General features: G+C 38.8%; 1 protein-coding gene across 1 annotated transcript; it reads right to left on the bottom strand.

The window, feature by feature from the left end:
* Positions 1 to 1,291: 1,291 nt before the first annotated feature.
* On the bottom strand, positions 1,292 to 21,083 carry LOC129725246 (3-hydroxykynurenine transaminase-like). Its single transcript, XM_055680818.1, has 5 exons — positions 20,948 to 21,083; positions 2,233 to 2,907; positions 2,078 to 2,173; positions 1,771 to 2,019; positions 1,292 to 1,691 (listed from the first exon to the last, which is right to left on the bottom strand). The coding sequence occupies exons 1-5, from the start codon at positions 20,962 to 20,964 to the stop codon at positions 1,514 to 1,516; spliced, it is 1,215 nt and encodes a 404-aa protein (XP_055536793.1). The 5' UTR covers positions 20,965 to 21,083; the 3' UTR covers positions 1,292 to 1,513.
* Positions 21,084 to 22,627: the final 1,544 nt, after the last annotated feature.

Here is a 22,627-nt window from a genome sequence, read left to right as displayed (position 1 = left end):
GATAATAACCGCACAGCGATGAAGATCATTTAACGTCTGAAGATGGCGGAATTAGTCAAGCGGATAAAACACAGCAGACTTCAGAGGGCTAGGCACGTACCTAGAATGCCGGAGGAACGACCAGCAAAAACTATATTAAGCCTAAATCCCAATAGAGGCCATCGACGTGAGGTAGACCCCGCACTCGTTGGACACATCCAACATGCACACATGCTGTCGACAAGGATGTCCGCGTGAAAGGTGGTAGAGGTGACTGAATTGATTAAAGACGCACGATCGATTGATTCAGCAGTAGATCGATAACCAGTCTGTCGCCGCAAAAGTAAAGTGAAGTTAGAAAGGACAAGCTAAGGAGGACGGTGTTCCGATCAAGTTTCTAAAAGCAGGAGGCTACCCGCTGCACAATGCGATGCACCGGATCATTTTAAGAATTTGAGCAACTGAATAAATGCCAAAATGCTTGCATCGACTCGGCTTCAGTGATCTTGCGTACAAGGCGCTCTGTTGTCGGTGAATACAAGACAAGTTTTCGAGAGGGACGCTCCACGACGAATTGAATTTTTGATAAGAAATCCTAGATAGGTTCCGACTTACCATCTATTTGTGGATTTCAAGGCAGCGTACGAGTCAGTCAAGCGAAATATGCTTTCAAAACTCTGTCCGGAGAAGCCTTCAAGATAAATTTTACGCGATATCATTTCTTATCACATGGTTGAATTTGTAACAGCTGCATGCTGCAGCAGTATTGGTAGAAAAATTTAATGGTTAGCCGTTCATCAGAAATTCAATCAGTTTTAGGAAAATAACTTAATCTACAAGCATCGTAGCGCCTTACTTCAGAAGAGTTTTTCTCAGGTAAATTTCCTACAAACATCATGTTTTGATGTATTTTTAGGAGCCCACTGGGCATCTCTAGAGAATAGGTTTTGAAAAAGTGGATTTTCCCATATAAAATCGTATGGAAACTTTAAAAATCGGGCGCAAAAATATAATTTCACCGATCGATCTGAAAATTTACACAGTTGTTGTAGGACCCGTAAGGAACATGAAAAGTGCATGGGAGCTGAAAAAATAACACCATCGCTTTTTTCCATATAACAGTGTCCCAGTCTAGTACACATATTGTACACAGAAAACAAATGCACCATCATAGAATGATCAGAGTAGTTGCGTTCCACCTAGATCGGCAATGGTTCGACATCAGGACTTCAGTGTCTTTACCTGTTAATCGGAAATATAATAAAATATATAGTTAAAATAAATTTCCGAAAACATAGAACCATCATTGATGATTACTTTCCTTGAGAATAATCTATTTACTTTTCAATTCTTCAGTTTTTCTAAGTCAATAATTCAATGCAAACTCATACACTTTGCACTTCAACATACATTGTACACTTGATTAGGTAATAGTTAAATGACTTCCAAAATGTATAAATTCCCGCAAAATAAACAACCTGAATCTTAATTATTTTCATTTTTGTTTTGCAGCCAGCGCAACACTTAATCTTGCCTAGTGATAACCATTCCGCTCGTCGAATGCGTAGTCTGGATGAGTTGCCTTCAGTGATTCCCGAAACGAGTACAAGTAGTAGTTGATCTTCTGTACAGTCGAGCACTCGCCCATGATGCCAACACGCCACGCCTTTTCCCATGTTGGTCCGAGGCCACCTTGAACTTCCAGTGAAAAGCTAAAAATAAAGAAGAAAAACGGTTATCACTAGGTGACCCATCTGTTATCACCGCTCAGCTCATGTCGTCGTAACTCACTTCTTCATTGCGTATTGTGAAACTTTCCACCAGGTGACCCCCTTGGGGATCATAATTCCAGTCACTGAAGATAGCCTATGCTGGGGGTCTTTGATGAAAATGTCCATACCCATGTTAGCCAGGCCACGGTAAAGATGCTGGGCACAGTCCTGCCGACGCTTGATTACATTCTCCAGACCTTCCTCGATTATTTGTGCAAGGGCTTCGCGAAGTGCGAATATTAGATTAGAGGAAACCGTGTGGTGGTATCTGCAGGAGAAAAGAAATCAGCAAACGTACCTAATAAAAAAATCAAGAATAATATTACTTTTTTGGTTCATCATAGCAGCCCCAATAATTGCCGAGAAGAAGCAGGTCCCAGTAGAATACTTTCGGTTTCGTTTTTCTCGATCGAATTACATCTCTGGAATCGAAATCGTTTGTGTTATGGTTGAAACTTAATTAGAAATTTATATGACTTACAGTGCTTTCTGACTGATTGAAATAGGCGTAAGACCGGGCGGTGCTCCCAAGACCTTCTGTGATCCCGTGTAGACTCCGTCGATTTCCCAGGCGTCCATGTAGAAAGACGTCGCGCAAAGACTAGCCACTGCGTCCACCAGCAGTAAGCAGTTATTGTCGTGACAAATCTTCCCAAGACCTTCCAGTGGTTGTAGCAGTCCACTGGAGGAATCGCCATGCGTCACAAACAGAACCTTGGGCTGGTGCTGTTCTATTGCTTTCTTTAAATCCTCCAAAGGAAACGGTCTATCGTCGGCTCCCTTCAGTGTCCGTACATCCGCTCCGTAGCGATCAGCCATTTCGGCGGCACGTTCCGCCCAAATGCCATTGACCGCAATTAGTGCACGGTCACCATCTTCCAACAAATTACTCAGCAAAGCCTCCATTCCGCTGTGGGCGGAGCCACTTACGCACATCGTGGTACGACTTTCGGTTTGAAAAATGTACCGTAGGCCGTCCTTGACTTCGTCGATCACTTGAAAAAGTTCGGCGTGAAAATTGCTGAGTGATGTATTTTGCAGCGCCGCAAGGACACGCTTCGAGCAGTTCGAGGGACCTGGACCCATCATCACCTTCTCCGGAATGGACAGCGGCAGCCGGAGGCTGGTAGGCGGTGGGAGCAGTTTCATGGTTGCACTGTTGGGAAATCGAATTTAAAATACGTATTAAAATAAAAGTTGAGTTTGATGTACGTTCAGCTTACGAATCTGCTCTCAGATTGAGTAGTAATTCCGTCTGGGACTTTTACATGAAGAGATTATAAATAGTAGGGGAAACACATTGTTTTGCAAAATATGACACCTTTTTTCCGAGTCATGTTTGTAAATTGCTAAGTCTTATCAGTTGTTTTGTAAATAACGGTCATTGGTACTTCCGGAGGTTTCTTTTGAAGAGCGGCAAGAGAGCAACTTCGGATTAGTTCTTATCAAATCTGACAAACTCTAATTTTGGGTTGACGCATCCGCTGGAATGTTGTGACTATGTTTTATAAACGCCAAATGCTCATTTCCCATTTAGATCAATCAGAACAGTTCAGTGAAGATTCAAGATGCTGAAATTCAGTCGGATTATGAATCTTTTGCGGTTTGCAGCGAACGATTTCTTGCTGTTTAAAACGAACCGCAGAGTTCGCTTGTGTCAGCTGACGAAAACAAGATGTAAAACGTTATCATTCGTCCTCTGCAGTACTGATTACAAAAGGTAATATTCTAACACGTGCTGTATCAGTTCAAAGCGGGGTTAATAAAAGTTGCATATTGTAGCTCTTTTGGTAATTCCAGCGAGTTACGACAAAGTAACTGTAAGAACTAATTTCACCATTCGGTAAGACTCAATTTTTTTGAAGATTCTGAGAATAAAAAATTAACCTCAGTTGTGAAATTACGTCCTACTTTTGTTTTTAGAAAACTTTTTTCACTTGAAGAAACAAAATTTGTCCACAGTTATTAGGAAATTTTTTCTAGAGTACCTCTAAAATCATTTTCTGATAAATTCAAAGATTGTTTTGAAATGAATGTGGAATGTGTCTGTCATTCTGAAACGATTATAAGTTCATTCTAAAATGATTTTAAAATCATCCATGGTTAATTTCATTGCTTAAAAAGTCCAGAACAAAACCAAAAGTAAGCACCTCTGGAAAAGTATAAGAGAGGGAATAATACCAGATTTATAAAATATCAAGACACTAAAAAGTTTAACAAACTATCAGGAAAAGGTAAACCATACTCAAGAATCAAATATCGACTTCGTATGTTTTTACACCATTCAATTACATTCAAAAACAGAAAACAAACGAACGAGATTATCCCGAGGACTGGGTGCACTGCTGAGCGAAACGGTGTTTTTTTTTTAATTGTGCGTGTTTAAAATATTAAAAACTTATTTTTGATGAGTTGCAGAGCGGGTTAACGAGAATAATTGTGTTAAAAGTGAAGATTAGTGATGTAGTTTACTCAGCAAGTTGAAGTACTTGCCAAAGCTTTGCAATAAAGTGTAGAAAATACTATTTTATCCAGGTGCAAGGCAGCAAGACGCAATGGCGGCGGTAACGACAGATAAGTGAAACTGTATCTTACACAGTACAGAGAGGTGCTAGTTTTCTTCCCTACCAAAGGAGATTTTATAATCCATCGTTTACTTATATATTATATAGTATTTTATATGTGTTATTATAATTTTATCGACCTCGCGAAACCCATAAATGCTAAGGTGAGCCTAATTCTTTCCAACGTGACGGATGCTAGCGTTTTCCAATAAGATCCACCGCTGTGAATTTTCCAATAAGATCATATTCATTATCTCACTCTCACGCGATGGCTATTCAAGAATGAGAAGACTGTATTATTTAGGTGACGACGGTGAAAGAGATCCTAGTGTAGTCTCTCCTTTTCCCACGTGGGCATGGACAACATAGCAACGAAGTTTGCTTCTTTTAACATTAGTGTGGCCTAGATCAGTTATTCAGGAATACCAGCAGCGATTCCAGATCTGCTGATTTTTTTTATTTCACTTTTACGAAATACCAACCCACATGAATAAGTTTAACTCGGTCGATAAATATCGCAATTGATTTAATTATTACGTGATGTATTCTTTTCAAAGTCCGCGTATGTCGAAAGACGTCTTATGTTTTGAGAGGAAGGGGGATTTTCATCAGGAAAATATTGGAATGATTCTGGTGGTGGATGGATTTCACCTAACCAGAATCTTATGCTTTATTATTCGATTTTTCTAGCTTTTGAATAATCGTTTTAAATACTATTTCTTGATTATGACTAGTTTGGCTTTGTCCGCAAATTTGAGACTACGTTTTGGCAAATATGTGTACCTGCATTTTTTTTTAATTTTTGGGGCTCTGGATGCACGGAATTTGCCAATTTTTGTATTTAATAGGCGACTCTTGCGTAGACAAATAAATTAAATCGACCAAAAACGCCGCGTCCCTACGCGTCCACATTGGTAAGAAGGAATAGAGCGGTCGTGCATGAATTGGTCTCAAATCAGGAAATCGCTTTTTAAGAACAAATGAACGTCGTTAGTCGATCTGTTAAGCAGAAAGCCAGATGTCCGGGTGACCGAGTATCTAGAGACTACGCGTCGATACCTTCCATGAGTTCGTGTTTTATACAGATAGATTATCAACGCGATATAGTTGTCGGTATAATCTCACCGAGAAAACGAAAGTGGCGAGACGTTAACGTGGATAGAACTTTTGTAGCATTCGTTACATTGTGTAGTCGGCTGAGATAAATCAATGGGATATTCTTTTCGGTACTTACTAAATGATTTGCTAAGGAAATATTTGAATATTTTAGTCTGTCTCAATTTAGTCGCAGGTACGGATTCCTCGCATGCTTTTTTTTACCGTGGTATATTAAACAGACTGAGTTCGGATCGCGTAATAATTTTCGCGGAGGTTATTATGAACTTGTAGGCGCGATATTTGTTATTATGAACCCGGTACTCGAACTCAGCGCATCGTTTACCAAAACGAAACCTGCTGCAAACCCTACCCTTTTCTCCAACATCCCAGTGATTTCTCGTGGAAGTGCAGAGGTGTTCTCGGCTTCCAATAAAGCGAGTATCACGTCAACATATTCCTATACACATTCCTCCTTTGACCTGCATTCGGATGCGGCCGGCGCTGGTATTGCCTAATATAAAGATTAAGGTCACCAGTTTTTACATATCGAGGATGAATGATAGTCCCAAGCATCATCCGTTGGTTCTCTGTGTAATAACAGCTGATCTGGCAATAACGGAGTAGCAACCGCGGGCGGTCAATCATGCTCATGCTCATGCTCATGCTCATTCAATTACATTCAAAAACAATTCAATTTTCAATAACAACAACATCAATGAAAATAAATAAGCTACCCTAATGAAATATCATTTATTGAATGTTAGCAATGACCTGCAATGATAATTGAGATGTTCCAATCTAGCTTTTATCTTCATTATTGCGTTTAAATTTCCAATTATCTGGTATATTTCTTATTTTTTGACAAGAAGATTTATTCTAACTGCAAATAAGTAAGGCACAAATGTTGGCTTCTGGCCGCTTTGGGGCGATAATTCCGATATGAGCCTACTGTCAAACGGAATTCGACATGCAACTATTTCTTATACATTCCATCAACCCCTTGAGGTGCACAGAATATCTACTCTTCATGTTTAAATTGGTTGGCTCTTCCCAGAGGTTGTTAGTAGAAAATCTGTTAGATGCATGTTTATTGATTTATGAATCGAATCGATTATATTGTAACAAATCTAGAACCACGAAAGTAGCGTTGAATAGCGGACCAATTTCACAAGAAAAAATATTCCAGTATTCAATTTTCAAATTGTCATTTTTCAATTTGGCTGAAACATGTGTAGATATTTTCATGGACAAAAGATGCTATTTTTGTGATATTGGTTTTTTTATTCACGACTTATTTTTTAAATGCTATGTAAAGAGACATTGATATTAGAGCCAAAATGGGTATTTTGATCGGTATAATGCCTACGGCAGAGTTGTAGATATTAATTTTGTTCTTCAAAAAAAATACACTTTAAAAAGCTGTTTTAATTATTGTTTTAAAATGATCATGGAGAAATGAGAAACAAAAACAAAACAGTTAAGTTAGTCAGCCTTAATGAACTTGGCTGTTGACGGGTAAAGAGTCGCTGTAAAAAAATAGAAACTAGTTCCAAAAAATTCAGCCTAAGGGCATCTTCGGCGGTGGTCTATTTTTGAAACAACTTTATACTAGATTTACACCAGCGAAACCTGAATAGAACCAGTTTATATAGACCAACTTTTCGTTCTCCGCACCAGTGTATATCTTGTTTTTTTAAACCACTGACTTTTGTCACACTGTCCACTATTCCATACCCCATGCTATCAGTTTATGAGACTTGTTATGATAAAAAGCACTCAATATTTAACAAACGGAAATTCGATAATTTTTACGCACATTAAAAGATTACTTTGGCAAGACACTTTATATCCACAAGACTTTCAAAATTTGACGGTTTGACCCGAGCGTCAGTGACATTTCTCAGGATGGATTGGTGTAATCGGAAAATTTCTGCTACAAGTAGGGCTTCGAAGGATAGCGAAAAATATTTGATCGAGTAGATGTTCATCTTCCATTTTCGTCCATTTCAATCTTTCAGAATCTTGCAGTTCTTTAAACTTGGGTTCGGTTTTGAAGATATTGAAACAAGCCTGCATTTTGAACGTTTTCAGTTCAGTGTCTTCAAGGAACATTTTTCTGGCCTCTTACGGTCTCCTCTAGTCCCACTATAGTTAAGGCGATCAACGAAATAGTCAACAAACTTGTTATCCCTGTGGCTGATGATTGCAAACCAAGTAGTTGAACCTACGGTTATGGTCTTCCAGAATTTCCCCTTTTGCTGGTCGGTTTCCTTGAAGCCAAAAACGACAAACCTGTTCATTTTCTTCTTCAGAAGAGCCACAAAAATGAATTGTGAATTGTCATAAAAAATCTTTGTTTTGTATATTCCCCAACGCTCGCAAAATGCTTACATGGAAATAGCTAAAAATGAGATATTCAATTAAAATATGACATTTTACCCACCTATTGGTAGCGTACAAAGGGTTTTAGAACTATCTATTTCTTGTTCCAAAAAGTTACAGAAATAGACCAAAACGTATACCAGTTTCAAATTTTTTCAATTTAGATCTGGTATAAAACAAAATTTACACCACTTGTGCAGGAGTGAATTTGAGTTTGTTCCAAAAAAATAGAACAAAACAATGGTTTGGACCACCGCTGAAGATGCCCTAACGGAGCACACTTTATTAATATATTTCTTCAAACTCTGTGAAAAATCTGTAGATTTTGTCCACGGATCGGTATATCCGTAGAACAAAAAAGCAACAGGAGTGCAACAAATCCGTAAAACTACGGAGAAATCCGTAGATCTGGTAAGCCTGCAAGCAGTTATCAGCCACAGCTGATTCAGCTGCTTTCTAACAGCTCAGTCTTTACCTTTCCTTTATTTTTATGGCGACAGATCGTTGAGGTCCTATGCCGAATTCAGAATACGTCTCTACAAAACTCGGTCTTGGGCTGCTACTCTCCAGTCTCCCCTTACACCCGCTGTTCAGGCATCCTCGTCGACAGCACACATCTAGCGCGTGCGAGGTCTGCCTCGAAGTCGTCGGCCGCTATCCAGTTTCCTGCTTAATATAATGTTTGCCAGTCGCTCATGCGCCATCCGTGCTACGTGGCCAGCCCACTGTAACCTGCCGTGTTTCATAAGCTTGACAATATCAGCGTGTTTGTATACTTCGTACAGCTTGTGATTCATGCGCCTGCGTCACACCCCATTCTCTAGTTTGCCTCCGAGTATTGATCGCAGGATTCTACGCTCGAAGACCCCAAGCACTCGTCAATCGGCCTCCTTCCACGTCCACGATTCATGTCCGTAGAGCGCCACCGGGAAGATCAAAGTCCTATAGAGCGCAAATTTCTTACGGATCTGTAGGCTACGGGACCTAAGCTGGCTACGCAATCCATAATAAGCCCTATTCGCCGCCGCAATCCACCTCTTTACCTCGCGGCTCACCACGTTGTCACATGTAACGAGAGTACCAAGATAAACAAATTCGTCGACCACTTCGAAAGTATCCCCATCCATCTCCACCGCAGCACCAACACCCATAGAACTACCACGCTCTCTGCCAGCCACCATGTACTTCGTTTTGGCAGTGTTTATAGTGAGTCCAATTCTCGCAGCTTCCCTTTTGAGAGCCGTAAAGGCCTCCTCAACTGCTCTACGGTTAACACCAATTATATCAATGTCGTCCGCAAAGCCCAGAAGCATGTGAGACTTAGTGATGATGGTGCCGCTCCTCTGCACACCTGCCCTTCGTATTGTACCTTCCAAAGCTATGTTGAACAGCAAGTTCGAGAGCCCGTCACCTTGCTTCAGACCATCTAACGCACATCTATAACGTCTGAAAAGTGCCGGCCGTCGATCAGCATGAGGTCGATCTGGGAGCAGGCCTCTCCATTGGGGTATCTCCAGGTATGCTTCCGAATGTTCACACGTGCAAAATGGGTACTATAGCTGGCCATTCCCCTGGCCGCGGCGAGGTTCACTAACCTCAAGCCGTTGTCGTTGGTAGTAGAGTGAAGGCTTTCCCTACCAATAACGGGACGAAAGAACTCCTCTCATCCGGCTTGTGCGTTCGTATCTCCGATGACGATCTTTATATCGTGTTGTTGGCACTCTCCATACGTTTTCTCAAGAAGCTCATAGAACTCCTTCTTTACGTCATCGTATCGTTTGTCGGCGCGAACACGTTGATAAGGCTGTAATTGAAGAATCTGCCCTTGATCCTCAATACGCATAGACGTTCATTAATAGGCTTCCACCTAATGACACGCTTTATTTGGTTTCCAAGTAGCACGAAACCAAGTGCCAAGTTTCCAATCGTTGTCCTTTTTCGTTTGCCCAGGTCTATACCGTTGGTTCCGATTTGTATCATTCTCTGAATTGTTCGTAGTATGTTCAGCATGCTGCCTTACTAGGGCTGCGATGCCTAGTCTCGCGACGGGGCTGTCGTCTTGGGTGTAGCTGGCGAGACACCGTATTTCATAGTCCAGCTCCGGATCAGTCGCTGTTTGAGCCGCCCCTAACCTGGAGAACAGACGCTCAGGCAAGCTGCTCTCCAAGGAGAACAGCTCCCCCTTCCCTGTCAGCATGCGACCAAGTTCCCACCGGTTCACAGGAACAGCTCAGTCACGCACACTAAATTAGGGTTGTTTGCCTCATGAATGACTCTTGCTCTTGCTCTACCGGGGTTAAGCAAATCGAGAAATATAGTCTTTCTTGAGTTACTCGGTACTGGAAATCAAATATTCATATTGTGTTTCAAATCAGCGAAAAAAAAATAGAAATTTCGCAAATAATGCAAGCATTTTGACAGCACTTTGTTTGCCTCATTTCCCATCCAACTTACACGGTGTAAAAAGCACCAGTACATGCACGAGTGGATAGGTCTATTCCTTTCGCCAAAAATAACGCACGCCAGCAGTGTGTGTAGTTGGTAGGGGTGAGCAATAGAATAGACGGCATTGGAATGTGATACGGCTATAGATTCTGGAATAGTCCCAGTAGTTTAATTGGTGAAAACACCATGCTGAAGACGAGGAGATTGCGGGTTCAAGTCCCATCTGGGTGCGGTATATTTTTCCAAGGCTATATCATATTTTTCAGTTCGCCTATTTTTCGCTTGTCCAGCTGCATACACTGCATATGAGCCAGGAATGGAATCTAGCGGTACGAAATTATTAGCGCTCTCAGGGTTTGACCAATCGGTTTTCAATCTTTTACAAAGTTTCTTGGTATAGTTAGGGCTTTATTTTGGATGTTTGAATTAGTTCGGAATTTTGCCGCGAAGGTGGTGTTGCGATGCCAACTTCTTCCCCTTACACGCTAGAGCTTTATGTTTTTCGACAACGTTGTAGATCTTTAAATTCTATGAAACTTCACAGAACATACCAAATTTCTAATTCTTCAAATTTCAGAGTTTTTATAAAATTTGTCTGAAAATAACGTTTTATTGTGATAATTTTATGAGTTCACTCGAATTAATTTCTGTCTCTTGAATTTCTAGACAGAATTTCAGACAAATTTTATAAAAACTCGTAGATTTTTAAAATTTGAAGAGTTAGAAATTTGGTATGTTCTGTGAAGTTTCATAGAATTTAAAGATCTACAACTCTAGCGTGTAAGCTCTAGCGTGTAAGGGGAAGAAGCTGGCATCGCAACGCCACCTTCGCGGCTAAATTCCGAACTATTTCAAACATCCAAAATGAAGCCCTAACTATACCAAGAAACTTTGTAGAAGATCGGAAACCGATTAGTCAAACCCTGAAAGCGCTAATAATTTTGTACCGTTAGATTCCATTCCTGGCCCAGTGTGCACTATCTGCCTTAATGAACTTGAATGTTGTAGGGGAAAAAGTCGTTGTAAAAATAGAACCTAGTTCGGCAAAATATACACTTTTGCAAGGTTTTTACTACTGTTAGGTACGTTTAACCTAGAACTAGAAAAATTTCAACTTCTTCAATTACATAATTCCGGGGCACCCAAAAGTTTCACAATAGTAACAGCATTGGCTAGTTTGTTCAATTTATTATCATTTCGGATTGCCCTTTGCCACAAATTCTCATTCTCTCGGCAGAATTTTCTGTCATTTCCAGCACGTTTTCAGCTACCAACTACTCAATAACCAACGCGCCCTGCGTCTCATGCCAGAAATTAAAACCCAGCACGAAAGAAACCATACTCTTTTGCCGTTTCTCTCTTTGCCAGTCCGTATGGTATCGGTACGGTCTTGAAATGAAAATGAAGGTAAAATTTCTGCATGCTATCTTTCAAACGTGATTATTGAGAGTTATACTTTCATTGTACGTGTCGTTATGATTCGAGTGATCAAAACGACAACGGCAATATTAACAAATCAGTAACAAAGTCGAATCGTTTATATACTTTTAGTGACAGCCGTGACATAAAAAATATTTTTAAAGCCTATACGGATTGTCTTTAGCAAAATTGTAGATAGAGTTTTGCCTTTTTTAAGCTTGAGCTTGATTGATCAACACCGGTTGCCACTTCGTTATTGACCAGGATCGACCGGGATGGCACATCGAATTTATCAATTATTGCTTAGGATTTAGCTATTCGATGTACGTATCTCCAGTGATCCCTGCATGCCAACACCTGCCGGTCCAGAACGTAGATCAAAGGAAGAAAGGAAAGGAAACTTAGTTCGATACTTGTTGCTACTAGAGGCCGGATAAACTCCTGCACACTCCACTAGCATCACGGGTATGGGGGAGATTTTGTGTTAGTTATGTGTTCGCGTTCCCTTTCGAAATTTCTACGCATGTATAAGTATTAGGGTTGGGATATCGTTATATGGAAAAAACGAAGCTTGATAGCAGAAAGCCAGAACCAAGTTTTTTGTTATATTTGGGGCCTCAAACAATCCTAAATTTATCGGAAGTCGATTGGTTTTGTCTTCACTTGGCGCATTGCATTTCAAATTTATTTGGAGATTTGTATGGCAAAACCAACTTTGTTGCATTTTACATTCTAAAAAGCTCAAAATGGCCCAAACCATAGGTTTCATGACTTCAAATGGTAGGTTTTTTGATGCCTAACAACTTGGTCGAAGACACCAAATAGCTAAGAGCTGTTCAAAGTTGATTATGTCGAAATTTATGTTGCAAATCATTTTTTCTGCCAACACTGCCAGTGTACCGGCGTCAGTCAGATTTCCATCAGAAGTAACCTCTGAAATACGTTGTAGATTCTACCTACGCCTAGAATATTGACCTAAATTTGTTTGCTTGATCCAGTTGAGTGTTTAATATCGTTACGACAGGTTACTTCTGATGGGAATCCTACTGACACCGGTACATTGGTAATGTTGGCAGGAAACAATATTTTCTGCGTATAAATCGACATACTCAACTTTGAACAGGTATAGCTCTTTTTAGAGATATCCTAGCTCTTCAGTGTGTTCTGCAAAGTGTTAGACATCTAAAATACTATACTTCAACTTAATGTAGTGCATTATTAGAGCATTATTGAGCTCTCTAGAAAGGTAAATGCAAAAAAAGTGGGTTTTCCCATATAAATTTTCATACAAATTTGAAATACAATGCGCCAAGCGGAGACAAAACCAATCGACTTCCGATAAGTTTAGGGTTGTGTGGGGCCCCAAAAGGAACCAAAAAAACTTGGTTATGAAAAATCGATCGCTTCGCCCCACCCTACTGGATATGCACAGTATCATGGTGAGAATCACACTACTGCGCATTTTGCGGCTTCTGATCAGTGTTGCAGTTGAAAAGATTATTTCATTATTCTCTTTCAAATACATTTAATAACCTTGCAAAAGGCCGATTGATGCAATTGCGAATTTCAATCAGTTATAGCATCATTTTCAAACCGCATACGATACTGACGCATACTGACCTAATTATATAACTGAAGAGTTTGATTAATAATAACACTGGTCGACAAAAGCTCAAACAAGCTACTTTAGGAAGATTAAAGCTTTTTACTAGTTCCTGTGAATTGTGGTGCCCTTGATAAATGCAGAAGTGCGCCAAAAGTCCGCAGAGTAGGTATGTGCTCGCATAGTTCGTCACTTCTACCTTGGCATACGAGAAAACTAATTTGAGAAAGTTATCTTCGCTGGAGGCACCAAAATTCACAGGAATGGATAAAAAGCTATAATTCGTTATTTTTTCTAGTTTAAGCTCTACGGTAAAATTTGTATTTACCCATTTTTTTGGTGAAGAATTTTTTTTTTCTCTGCAGTACAGTGACGTGTCGATTATTATTATTATTATTCATTCAATTCATGTAACGTAGGATTTACAATCTTTTTAAATGTTACAAAATGATATAAATTCACGGAGATATGCGATACAATTCTACAACTGAAGTGTAAGGCACTTGATTTTGGACTGTGAAGTGAAACACAAGTGTTTTCTACTTAGATATGAAATGTTTCATCTATTAGCACAGAAGTAAGTGGAATCCACTTGGCAGTAACGTGTCGTGAAACTCGACAAATTAATTAAAGATTTTACATTCATGGATAACCTATTCCAATTGATAAGACCTCTCACAAACGAAGAATGATTATAGTAGCTAGCAGAATGAGCAGGAATCACAAAACTTCTGGTTCTAGTATTGACCATTTTACGAGATGTTTCTGAACTTAATTCATGAATGAAATTTTGACAGAAAGCTCGGAAGCGCTGACATAACGCACGTAAAAGCAACATCAATATCAGCAGGATCCGTGACACCTGTCAGTTCGTAAAATGGTCTATTTCATCATGATATCAGTTTTGAGAACAGCAAAGTAGGTTTACGCGAAGAAAAAGAACGATTAAAATGACAACAAGATCTGAAGTCATAGAACCATGGGCGCAACTTAGAAAAATTTCTATTTATTTAAAAAATTATATTATTTAAAAAAACGGAAAAAGGAGTTTTAATATACTTTTTTAATAACGCCTAAAATAGTGTCGTAACAGCAGAAAAAATCACTTCGGGATAGAATCTCCGAAGATGTACTGAATATCTTGAACACAGCGTCAACGCCAACCTCTTTCAGCAACACTGATTTGATATTGAGGAGAGCCAGGTTTGGTAAATGGCTGGGCAGTGCTTTTTAACAGCACACCCGTACTAGCTGGAATAAAGTAGACCCCAGTGTAGTTCAAGGCATAATGCCCTATTCCTATCTCCACGTGTTACCGACTGTGATACGAGCAACCAAGGGAAAACCGGTGAACCGGTGGGATTTTGGTCGTATGCTGACAGGAAAGGGGTAGTTGTTCTCCTTAGTGAGCAGCTTGTCTGAACCCCACAGGCTAGGGGCGGCTCAACAGCGACTGATCCGGACCGAACGGCTGAACTATGAAATGCGGTGTCTCGCCAGCTACACCTATGGCGGCAGCCCCGTCGCGAGACTAGGCATCGCAGCCCTAGTAAGGCAGCATACTAAAATAAACATACTACGAAGAATCAAGAATTCAAAACGAACCGGAACAATAGGCAATGACCCAGCCGACGAAATAAGGACGACGATTAGAAGCTCGGTACATGTAACAGTAGATCACTCAACGCCCCGGATGTCGACTGGATTCCGCTGGTTCAGCTAGAATCCCGCCAGTTCGACATCGTTGCGCTCCAGGAGCTTTGCCTGAAAGGAGAGAAGGTACGGTGGATTTGTGACAGTACCACCAAAGCGGTGGCACAACCAATGAGCTTGGTAGCGGTTTTATAGTGCTGTGCAGGATGCAGAGTCGTGTGATGAAGTGGCAGGCAATCAGCGACAGGTTGTGTTTGTTGAGAATAAAAGGCTGGTTCTACAACTACACTATTCCCAATGTGCACTGCCCTCACGAAGGAAGACCTGATGCAGAAAAAGAAACGTTCTACGCACAGCTGGAGAAACTTTACGATAGCTGCTCGCGTAGAAACACCAAGATCGTCATTGGGGACATGAACGGAAGGAAAGACTTATATAAGCCGGTGATCGGCCCGCACAGCCTGTACACCGTGACGAACGACAACAGCCAGCTATGCACCAACTTCGCAGCTTCCCACGGGCTGGCAGTCCAAAGCCCCTTCTTTCCTCGACCAACGTACAACAAAACAATTAACCACGTTCTTATCGACGGCCGGTTCTTCACAGACATTACATACGTACGCACCAATCACAGTGCCGATCGGACATGACTACTTCAATACAAAAAACTACAAAACCCTGATATAACCGGTAGTCTTCTACGAAAGTCCTATTGGTGTTTTCGAATGGAAGGTGCTGTGGACTATCTACGGTGGAGTACAAACGGACGACGGATAACGGCTACAGCGCATGAACCATTAGCTACAAGCGCTGCTTGGGGAGAATCCCATTGCGCACCTGACGAAAGACAATAGCTTGCGGTGAGCCGATCACGTCGTAAGGATGCCGGACGACAACCCTGTGAAATCACTTCTCTTCAGCAAACCTTACCGGCACCAGAAAGTAAGGGGCGCAGGATCTGGTGAAACACAGCCCAAAACCGAGTAAAATGGCAACTTCTTGATACGAGTTACTACAGCTCTTGTCTGACTGGTAAGATGAGTAGGAGAGCTAGGCTTGAGAAACGATCCTGGGTGCAGAACTAGTTCTCAGCCAATGAATGACGACATCTCAATTTGTGTTGATTTTGATGCTTTGATGAGTAGTATGGAATGTATTTATATCGAATACAATCATTCTCTGGAAAATTCTAGGGGGAGCTAAACACTTTCTAGAGGGGGCTGAAGCCCCCCCTAGCCCCCCCGTAGTTGCGCCCATGCATAGAATTGCTCAAAAGAACAGCTTAGTGAATTCTGTTGTAGATAGGATACACTATCATACCTTGAAATGTCAGAAACATATCTGACACATGAGTTTAAAGCGACACGAAGTTTATTTTTAGCATCTTCCGTTGCATTTAGATACACAGAGTCTCCATAAATGAAATGAGGATATATAAGAGATCTAAGAAGCTAGGTTTTAGTTTTGCTACTCAAATATTTAGTTGTTAGTGGTAGTTGTTTGAGAACTCCGTCCATTTTTTTAACCTGAGGGTTGATTAGTGGTTTCCAATATAGATTATTGCTAAAATTAACGCCAAGATTATTCACTTGATCAGTGAACAAGATTAGTTCATTATGCAAAAATAGTTGAGGAATATTAGGTTGAAAACGATGTCTATGGACGAAAATCGATTTAGTTTCTGATGTAATAATAGTCAACAAGTTATTTTGGGACCATTCGAATATCTGTTGCAGATCATGATTTATGAATCTTGATACTAGGGCAGAACTAGAATCTAATCAAGAACAGAAGTGAATTTGCACATCGTTGGCAAACATATGAATTGAATAGTGTTAGGCATATCATTTATAAATAATGAAAACAGCAAGGGTCCAACAATCGAAGAATTATTGAGAAAAAAAAATTATGCATTGCCCCTCGGGAAAAATATTGATGGGGGGGGGAGGGGCAAAAAGTGTCTCGCCCCCCCAAAGTTGGCTCCTGTGGTGTTAATGCTTCAAAATAACCGTATATATGCCAAAAGTTTTTCTGATACTCCAAGAGATAATCTTGCTGTAAAACGTGTCCAACGTGTACGTTTTCAAAAGGACTCAAGTAACATTGAGAGACTCTCTTTGTTCACATTCTCTTTGATTAATAAGTGAAGTTATTTTTTCTTTTTTCATGATAGATTTGGCATAACAAGCTAGGCGAATTGTAATCTTGCGATTTGTGGCAAGAAGTCGTTGAAAATTTTTTAATGACGCTGTAGTTAAATAATCAAAATAAGAGAGGTAAAAATCTCTCATTGTAACTTAGATCCTTTGAAAAGTTACACGAGAATTACTTTTAAATAATCCCTAATCGGTTCGTGGAGGGTTCTATAGGATTGCCTTTAACTGAAAATTGGTTATGACTCCTAATCCATTTGCAAATAATTCTTGAAAACCTCAAAAACAAAGAGGTCTTCAAATATATCCAGCAAAACTATAAATCCGCTGTTACCAAGTCCATTTCCATAGAGTTTCAAAAAACAGATTGATACTACAGGCTTCGTAATTAATCCTTGACCCAAAGCACATACATCATGTCAAAATTTTAATTTATAGAACTTTCCACATGACCTCACATCGCCGTGTACTTTCGCTAGAAGACTGATAAGCTTCAATGGGAAATTATTTAACAAAAATAAACAAAGATTCAAAACTTCAACAAGTGCACAGCAGAGAGTTTTTACCAGTGCCAGAAAGCAATCCAGATTCTAGCAGCTGTTGAGGTATAACTCTCCCGTGGGACATACCGACAATTGTAAGGTTTCCATCAGCGCCGCCATTAAAAAGTTATTTTGGGATCATTAGACGCTACGAAAGGTCCTGGACCTGACAGAATAGCTCCAATTTTTCTCAAAAACTTGGCAGAAGAACTATCTACACCTTTACTACACCTCTTTAATATGTCTCTGAAGAATGAAATTTTTTCAGAACTCTGGAAAACCTCATATTTAGTGACAATTTTCAAATCAGGTGCTAAATCAGACATTCGTAATTATCGTGGAATTGCCATTATTTCATGCATTCCATGCTTTCAAAATTCCTTCTCAAACCCAATAGAAGTAACTTCCGGGGTTCCTCAAGGTTCTCACCTGGGCTCTCTTCTTTTTATATTATACGTGAATGACATTTCCTTTCTTCTCAAATCAATACGTGTGCTTGTATATGCTAACGGCATGAAGCTCTTTATAGAAATAATCAATGCAGAAGACTTCGAAATATTCCAGAATGAAATTAATGTATTCTACACTTGCTGCAACAAAAGTCTATTGCAACTCAACATCAAAAAATGTAATTCAATAGCATTCAGCTGAAAAACAGTAACACCACCTTCAAACATTAGGAAACCAACCAGCAGAAAAATGCAAAATCGTAAGGGACCTAGGCGTAATCTTAGACTCCAAACTTACATTCATAGAACATTATAATACAATTATCAACAAAGCAAATAGTATGCTGGGCTTTATAAAACGCTTCGGCCACAATATTCAAGAACCATATTCAATCAAACTATTATATATTACATACGTCCGACCAATTCTGGAATACTGTAGCATTGTATGGAATCCCTATATCATAACACATGAAAACAATTTCTGTCCAAAAACAATTTCTATTGTACGCGCTTCGTAAGCTAAATTGGACAGCATATCCCTTACCATCATATGAAGCACGCTGCATGCTTATGGACATACAAGCACTTAAAGAACGCCGCGAACTTTCAATGCTTATCAATGACATTTTTTCCTAAACGCGTGCAATCTTCTAAATTGTTATCGCAACTAATTTTTTATGCACCCAGTCGTCAATTAAGAAATCGTAAAATATTTTCGGAAAACTCTCACAGAACTAACTACTCAAAAAATGGCCCAATAAATCGCATGATGCGTCACTATAATCAGCATTGCGAAAATATCGTCATCACTATGGGCAGAAATCAAATCATCAAACTACTGGAAATAATGTATAGAATAAAAAAAAACATTGTATTATTATAACTGTAGTCTACATTTGCTTGACGGAAAAAATAAATAAAATGAAATAATAAATTAGTCATTACCGTTTATGTGAAATCCAAATTAGTATCTACATATTGTTAGTTGTAAAATATTCATTGCCATTTGGCCGAGAAATGCACACAGTCAGATCAGATTTAATAGAGATACCAAGGATGCAGCTTTTGAGTCTACAGATAATTATAATCTATCTTTCTGAAAACTCAAAAGGTGAGAATAAAATTCAGTAATTATTCTTATACGAGTTCGGCACCCTCAGTAAAATATAGTAAAATCCGGGTTTGAAAACGACTTTAAATTTACCATTCACAATAGAGGGTAAACTGGTATATAACTTTAAATTTTCAGTTAGCAATCCTCGCCATTGCACAGTGGCAGGTCTCTATACAAAAGTCGGAAAAAACCTAAAAGTATTACAATTTTGGAGTGGTGAACTCATTTCTGATGTCAGAAAATGTCGAAAATAGCAATTTATGCACCTTAAGTGCCGTTAGACCTTTCTCATGATTAGGTTTTTGTTTTTGCTTCAATCTTGCTTAAAATTTTGATAGGAGAACTGCTCTTATATTCATCTCAACACCTACATTCATCTCATTGCTCTTATTTGTTCAATTTACTGTAAAATTTAACTTTTTTTTAAGTAAAAGTAGTTTTATTTTACCTCTTAATTAAGTCGAGTAGTTGGAACTTAAGAGCGATGAGAAGAGCAAAATAAAAGCGACGGGAAGAATATAGGTGCTCAGATGAATATTAGGGTGGTTCCCACACTTGTTCTTCATCGAAAAACTTTAGTATCGCATTTTTTTGTTTGGTTCTTAGGGTACTCCTTTCTGAATGAGGGTGGTGCAAGAATCATCATAATTCAATTTATTTTATTTTAAAATTTTTTTAGCTTTTAGGCCGTTTGACCAATTCAAGATCTTTCTGCGACAAGTTAGAGGTCTTTTAAGGAAAATTATGAGATAGTGTCGCAGTTAATTTCAACGTCATTGAAAATAAAAAAGACGATATGTTTTTTTCTCATCTATTCAACTTATTCTCTCTTTATACATCTTGCAGTACTGAAAGCGGTTTACCAGTTTATATAAAAATGCTTGAAACTTCTGGAAAAAACTTCATGTATACTTCCCAGTCAATCATGTTGTTTAGATATACGAAATTGAATATTTTACAACTGACCACCATACGTCTCCATAGTTTTATTTTCAAAATATCTCCCTATGAGCAACGATGTGCAAAACGGGACCCAAATATCTGAAAAGTACAATAAATTTCCCATTAAATGTTGGCTACCCGATCGTTCCGAACTGTTTCACAAGATTGTACGGTAGGAATGAAATTAGAAATACATGATTTTTTAGTTTCCCTGCAATATTAAAATTGTGATTTCAAACATGAAAATCATCGAAATTGCCTGATATAGCAACATACAAAGTGCGATTAAAAATTGATATCTCAACCGATTGTCATGAAACTTTGGGAAAAGGTCATTTAACCTTTAAGAATCTTCGGAAAAATGCAAAACATCAAAAATATTGACATGAAAAATCGAGGTTTTTTCCTGTCTTCGACCACTGTGCATTGGTGAAAATTTCCTGAAGCTGGACATTCGACGACGGGTAATGTTCACATGACATAATTCACAAGCCATTGCAGAGCTCCACCAAACGAAAGTACGGTATCAGATTTGACTTGCATTTTCACGACACTCACGATGTAAAGATATATTATGGGTAACGCCAACTTTAGGAATGTTTCATATTACAAATCTCTTATAGTTGTTACTCAAATTCTGGCACTGTTGAATCATGATAGAATTGAGAAAAAAACACTCCAAAACAATTTGCACACCTGTTGCTAGCTCTTCAAATGCCTATCAACAGTATCAGTAAGTGGAGTGTTAAGCTTCCCAAGCATATAACCACACTTCAATCGATGATGCACAATTCGGTGCGGCTGTTCCTAGCTAGGGAAGCCTTTTTACCTTTCTTTTCGTTGCATAGTCGAGCTCACAAGTCACACAACACCGGAATCTAGTTCCAAACCAACAGCTTTATTGCACTACCGAAGAGCCGAAGTACCGGCACGACACTGACTGACTGGTGATCTTCCGAGCTGTCCGTGTGTTTATAATAGAAGGTAGAAAAAAACCATCAATAATAATCGTCATCGAGAGCACAAGCGCTCTTGGTGTAATCACTCAAGCGCTCGCATTTCGGCAGCTGATGGTGGGGAAGGGGCGAGAAGTTGGAGTTGGATTTCATATCAGCTAGATTCGTTTTTTTTTTGTCTATGCGGAATTTTGCTGCACATACCGTTCGGAATAAAACTGTGGACACTTGAAAAAATAGATGGGTTTTTTTCATTCCAGGTTCGGAAGCATTTTTTCGTTATTCTGGGTTCTATTTAGGATCATTTTTTGTAATTTCTGACCTTTTAAGGTGGATTTCAATTTGTGACCATTTTCATCTTTGATCTTAAAAAAACCTTGTTTTTTTCACTATACTGAGCTACACTGGAGACTTTTTATTTTTTTGACCATTCCTTATTCTGAATTAGATTGGAAATCGTTTTTTCTTTGACTCTAAGAAGCGTTTTATGTTATTCTGGACTCCGTTTATAATCTTTTTTTTCTTTGTCCTTTTTAAGTTTTTGTTGCTGTTTTAAACTCAAATCATTTTCTTTTTCGAACTCTAAAAGCATTTTATCGTTATTCTGAGCGTAATTCAATGTTGTTTTCTTTCTCAGTATTCTAAATTCTTTTGCTTTGAACTTTTCTTGCCTTTAGAATCATACTCCCTTACTCTAAATTTTAACCCATTAAGCTCGATTTGGAATTAAAACTACTCAATAATGACCAATCATGTCAAAATTTATTAGGAGATTCTAAATTTTAAAAAAAAATTTTTTTTTTCATATACATGAAACCTCCAGGAGTCGATATCGAAGGGACCATCGACTCAAGGAAATATCGACTCATAGAATAAATTTTTGACGACGTCAATTATTCATACAATAGATTGCGATTGTTCCCGATATAGCTGCGAATTTGTTTGATATTGATAGAGATTTTATTCTATGACATTGATTGATCATTCAAAATCACAATTCTGAACAAAATAATTCAAAAATGTCAATGTGTAAAATATAATGTACTAAAAAATGACATGTTTTATTGAAATACTGTAATCGACAATGCCAGAGATAGTTGAATTGCAGACAAAATATACCATGTAAAAGTAACTTTTTCTTTGATAGCAAAAGTTAACAATAAGTATAAGAAGTGAGGGCATTTTTATATGTCCGTTGATTTTTTATACTATAAATTTAACGTTTTTTGATAGCGAGTGTCAAAACTTGCAAATGTTGATATGAGAAAAATAAGAGTTGTGAGCATTTGATAATATTTTCTTAATAGAGAGACTTTTAGGTGATTTGCCTCTGCTATTAAATGATTTCTTGCTGGATCATAAATTTAGTTGGATAATGTTAAAGCAAGATTTTTTGCTAGCTGTAGAGCTTCCAGTGTTATTGCCCTAGAAATTGAATATTGAGAATATGTTATGTTTCCATTCAATTCTACTACAAAAAGAGAGCCCTAGAGATTGTTGTTTCGTCTAGTTTCGCTAACAAAAATCATCAAAATCCGATCTAGCCTATCACA

The sequence above is a fragment of the Wyeomyia smithii genome, chromosome 2 (assembly GCF_029784165.1).
Source record: "Wyeomyia smithii strain HCP4-BCI-WySm-NY-G18 chromosome 2, ASM2978416v1, whole genome shotgun sequence".
NCBI lineage: Eukaryota > Metazoa > Arthropoda > Insecta > Diptera > Culicidae > Wyeomyia > Wyeomyia smithii.
The sequence above is the reverse complement of the archived record's forward strand: the minus strand, read 5'-3'. Positions and strand labels throughout refer to the sequence as shown.

Excerpts from the sequence above, each read along its gene's own strand:
- LOC129725246 (XM_055680818.1), bottom strand. Across the intron at positions 2,174-2,232 it reads TCAATCAGTCAGAAAGCACT|AGATGTAATTCGATCGAGAA; the intron begins GTAAGTCATATA and ends TTTCGATTCCAG. Across the intron at positions 2,020-2,077 it reads TGCTATGATGAACCAAAAAA|ATACCACCACACGGTTTCCT; the intron begins GTAATATTATTC and ends TTTCTCCTGCAG.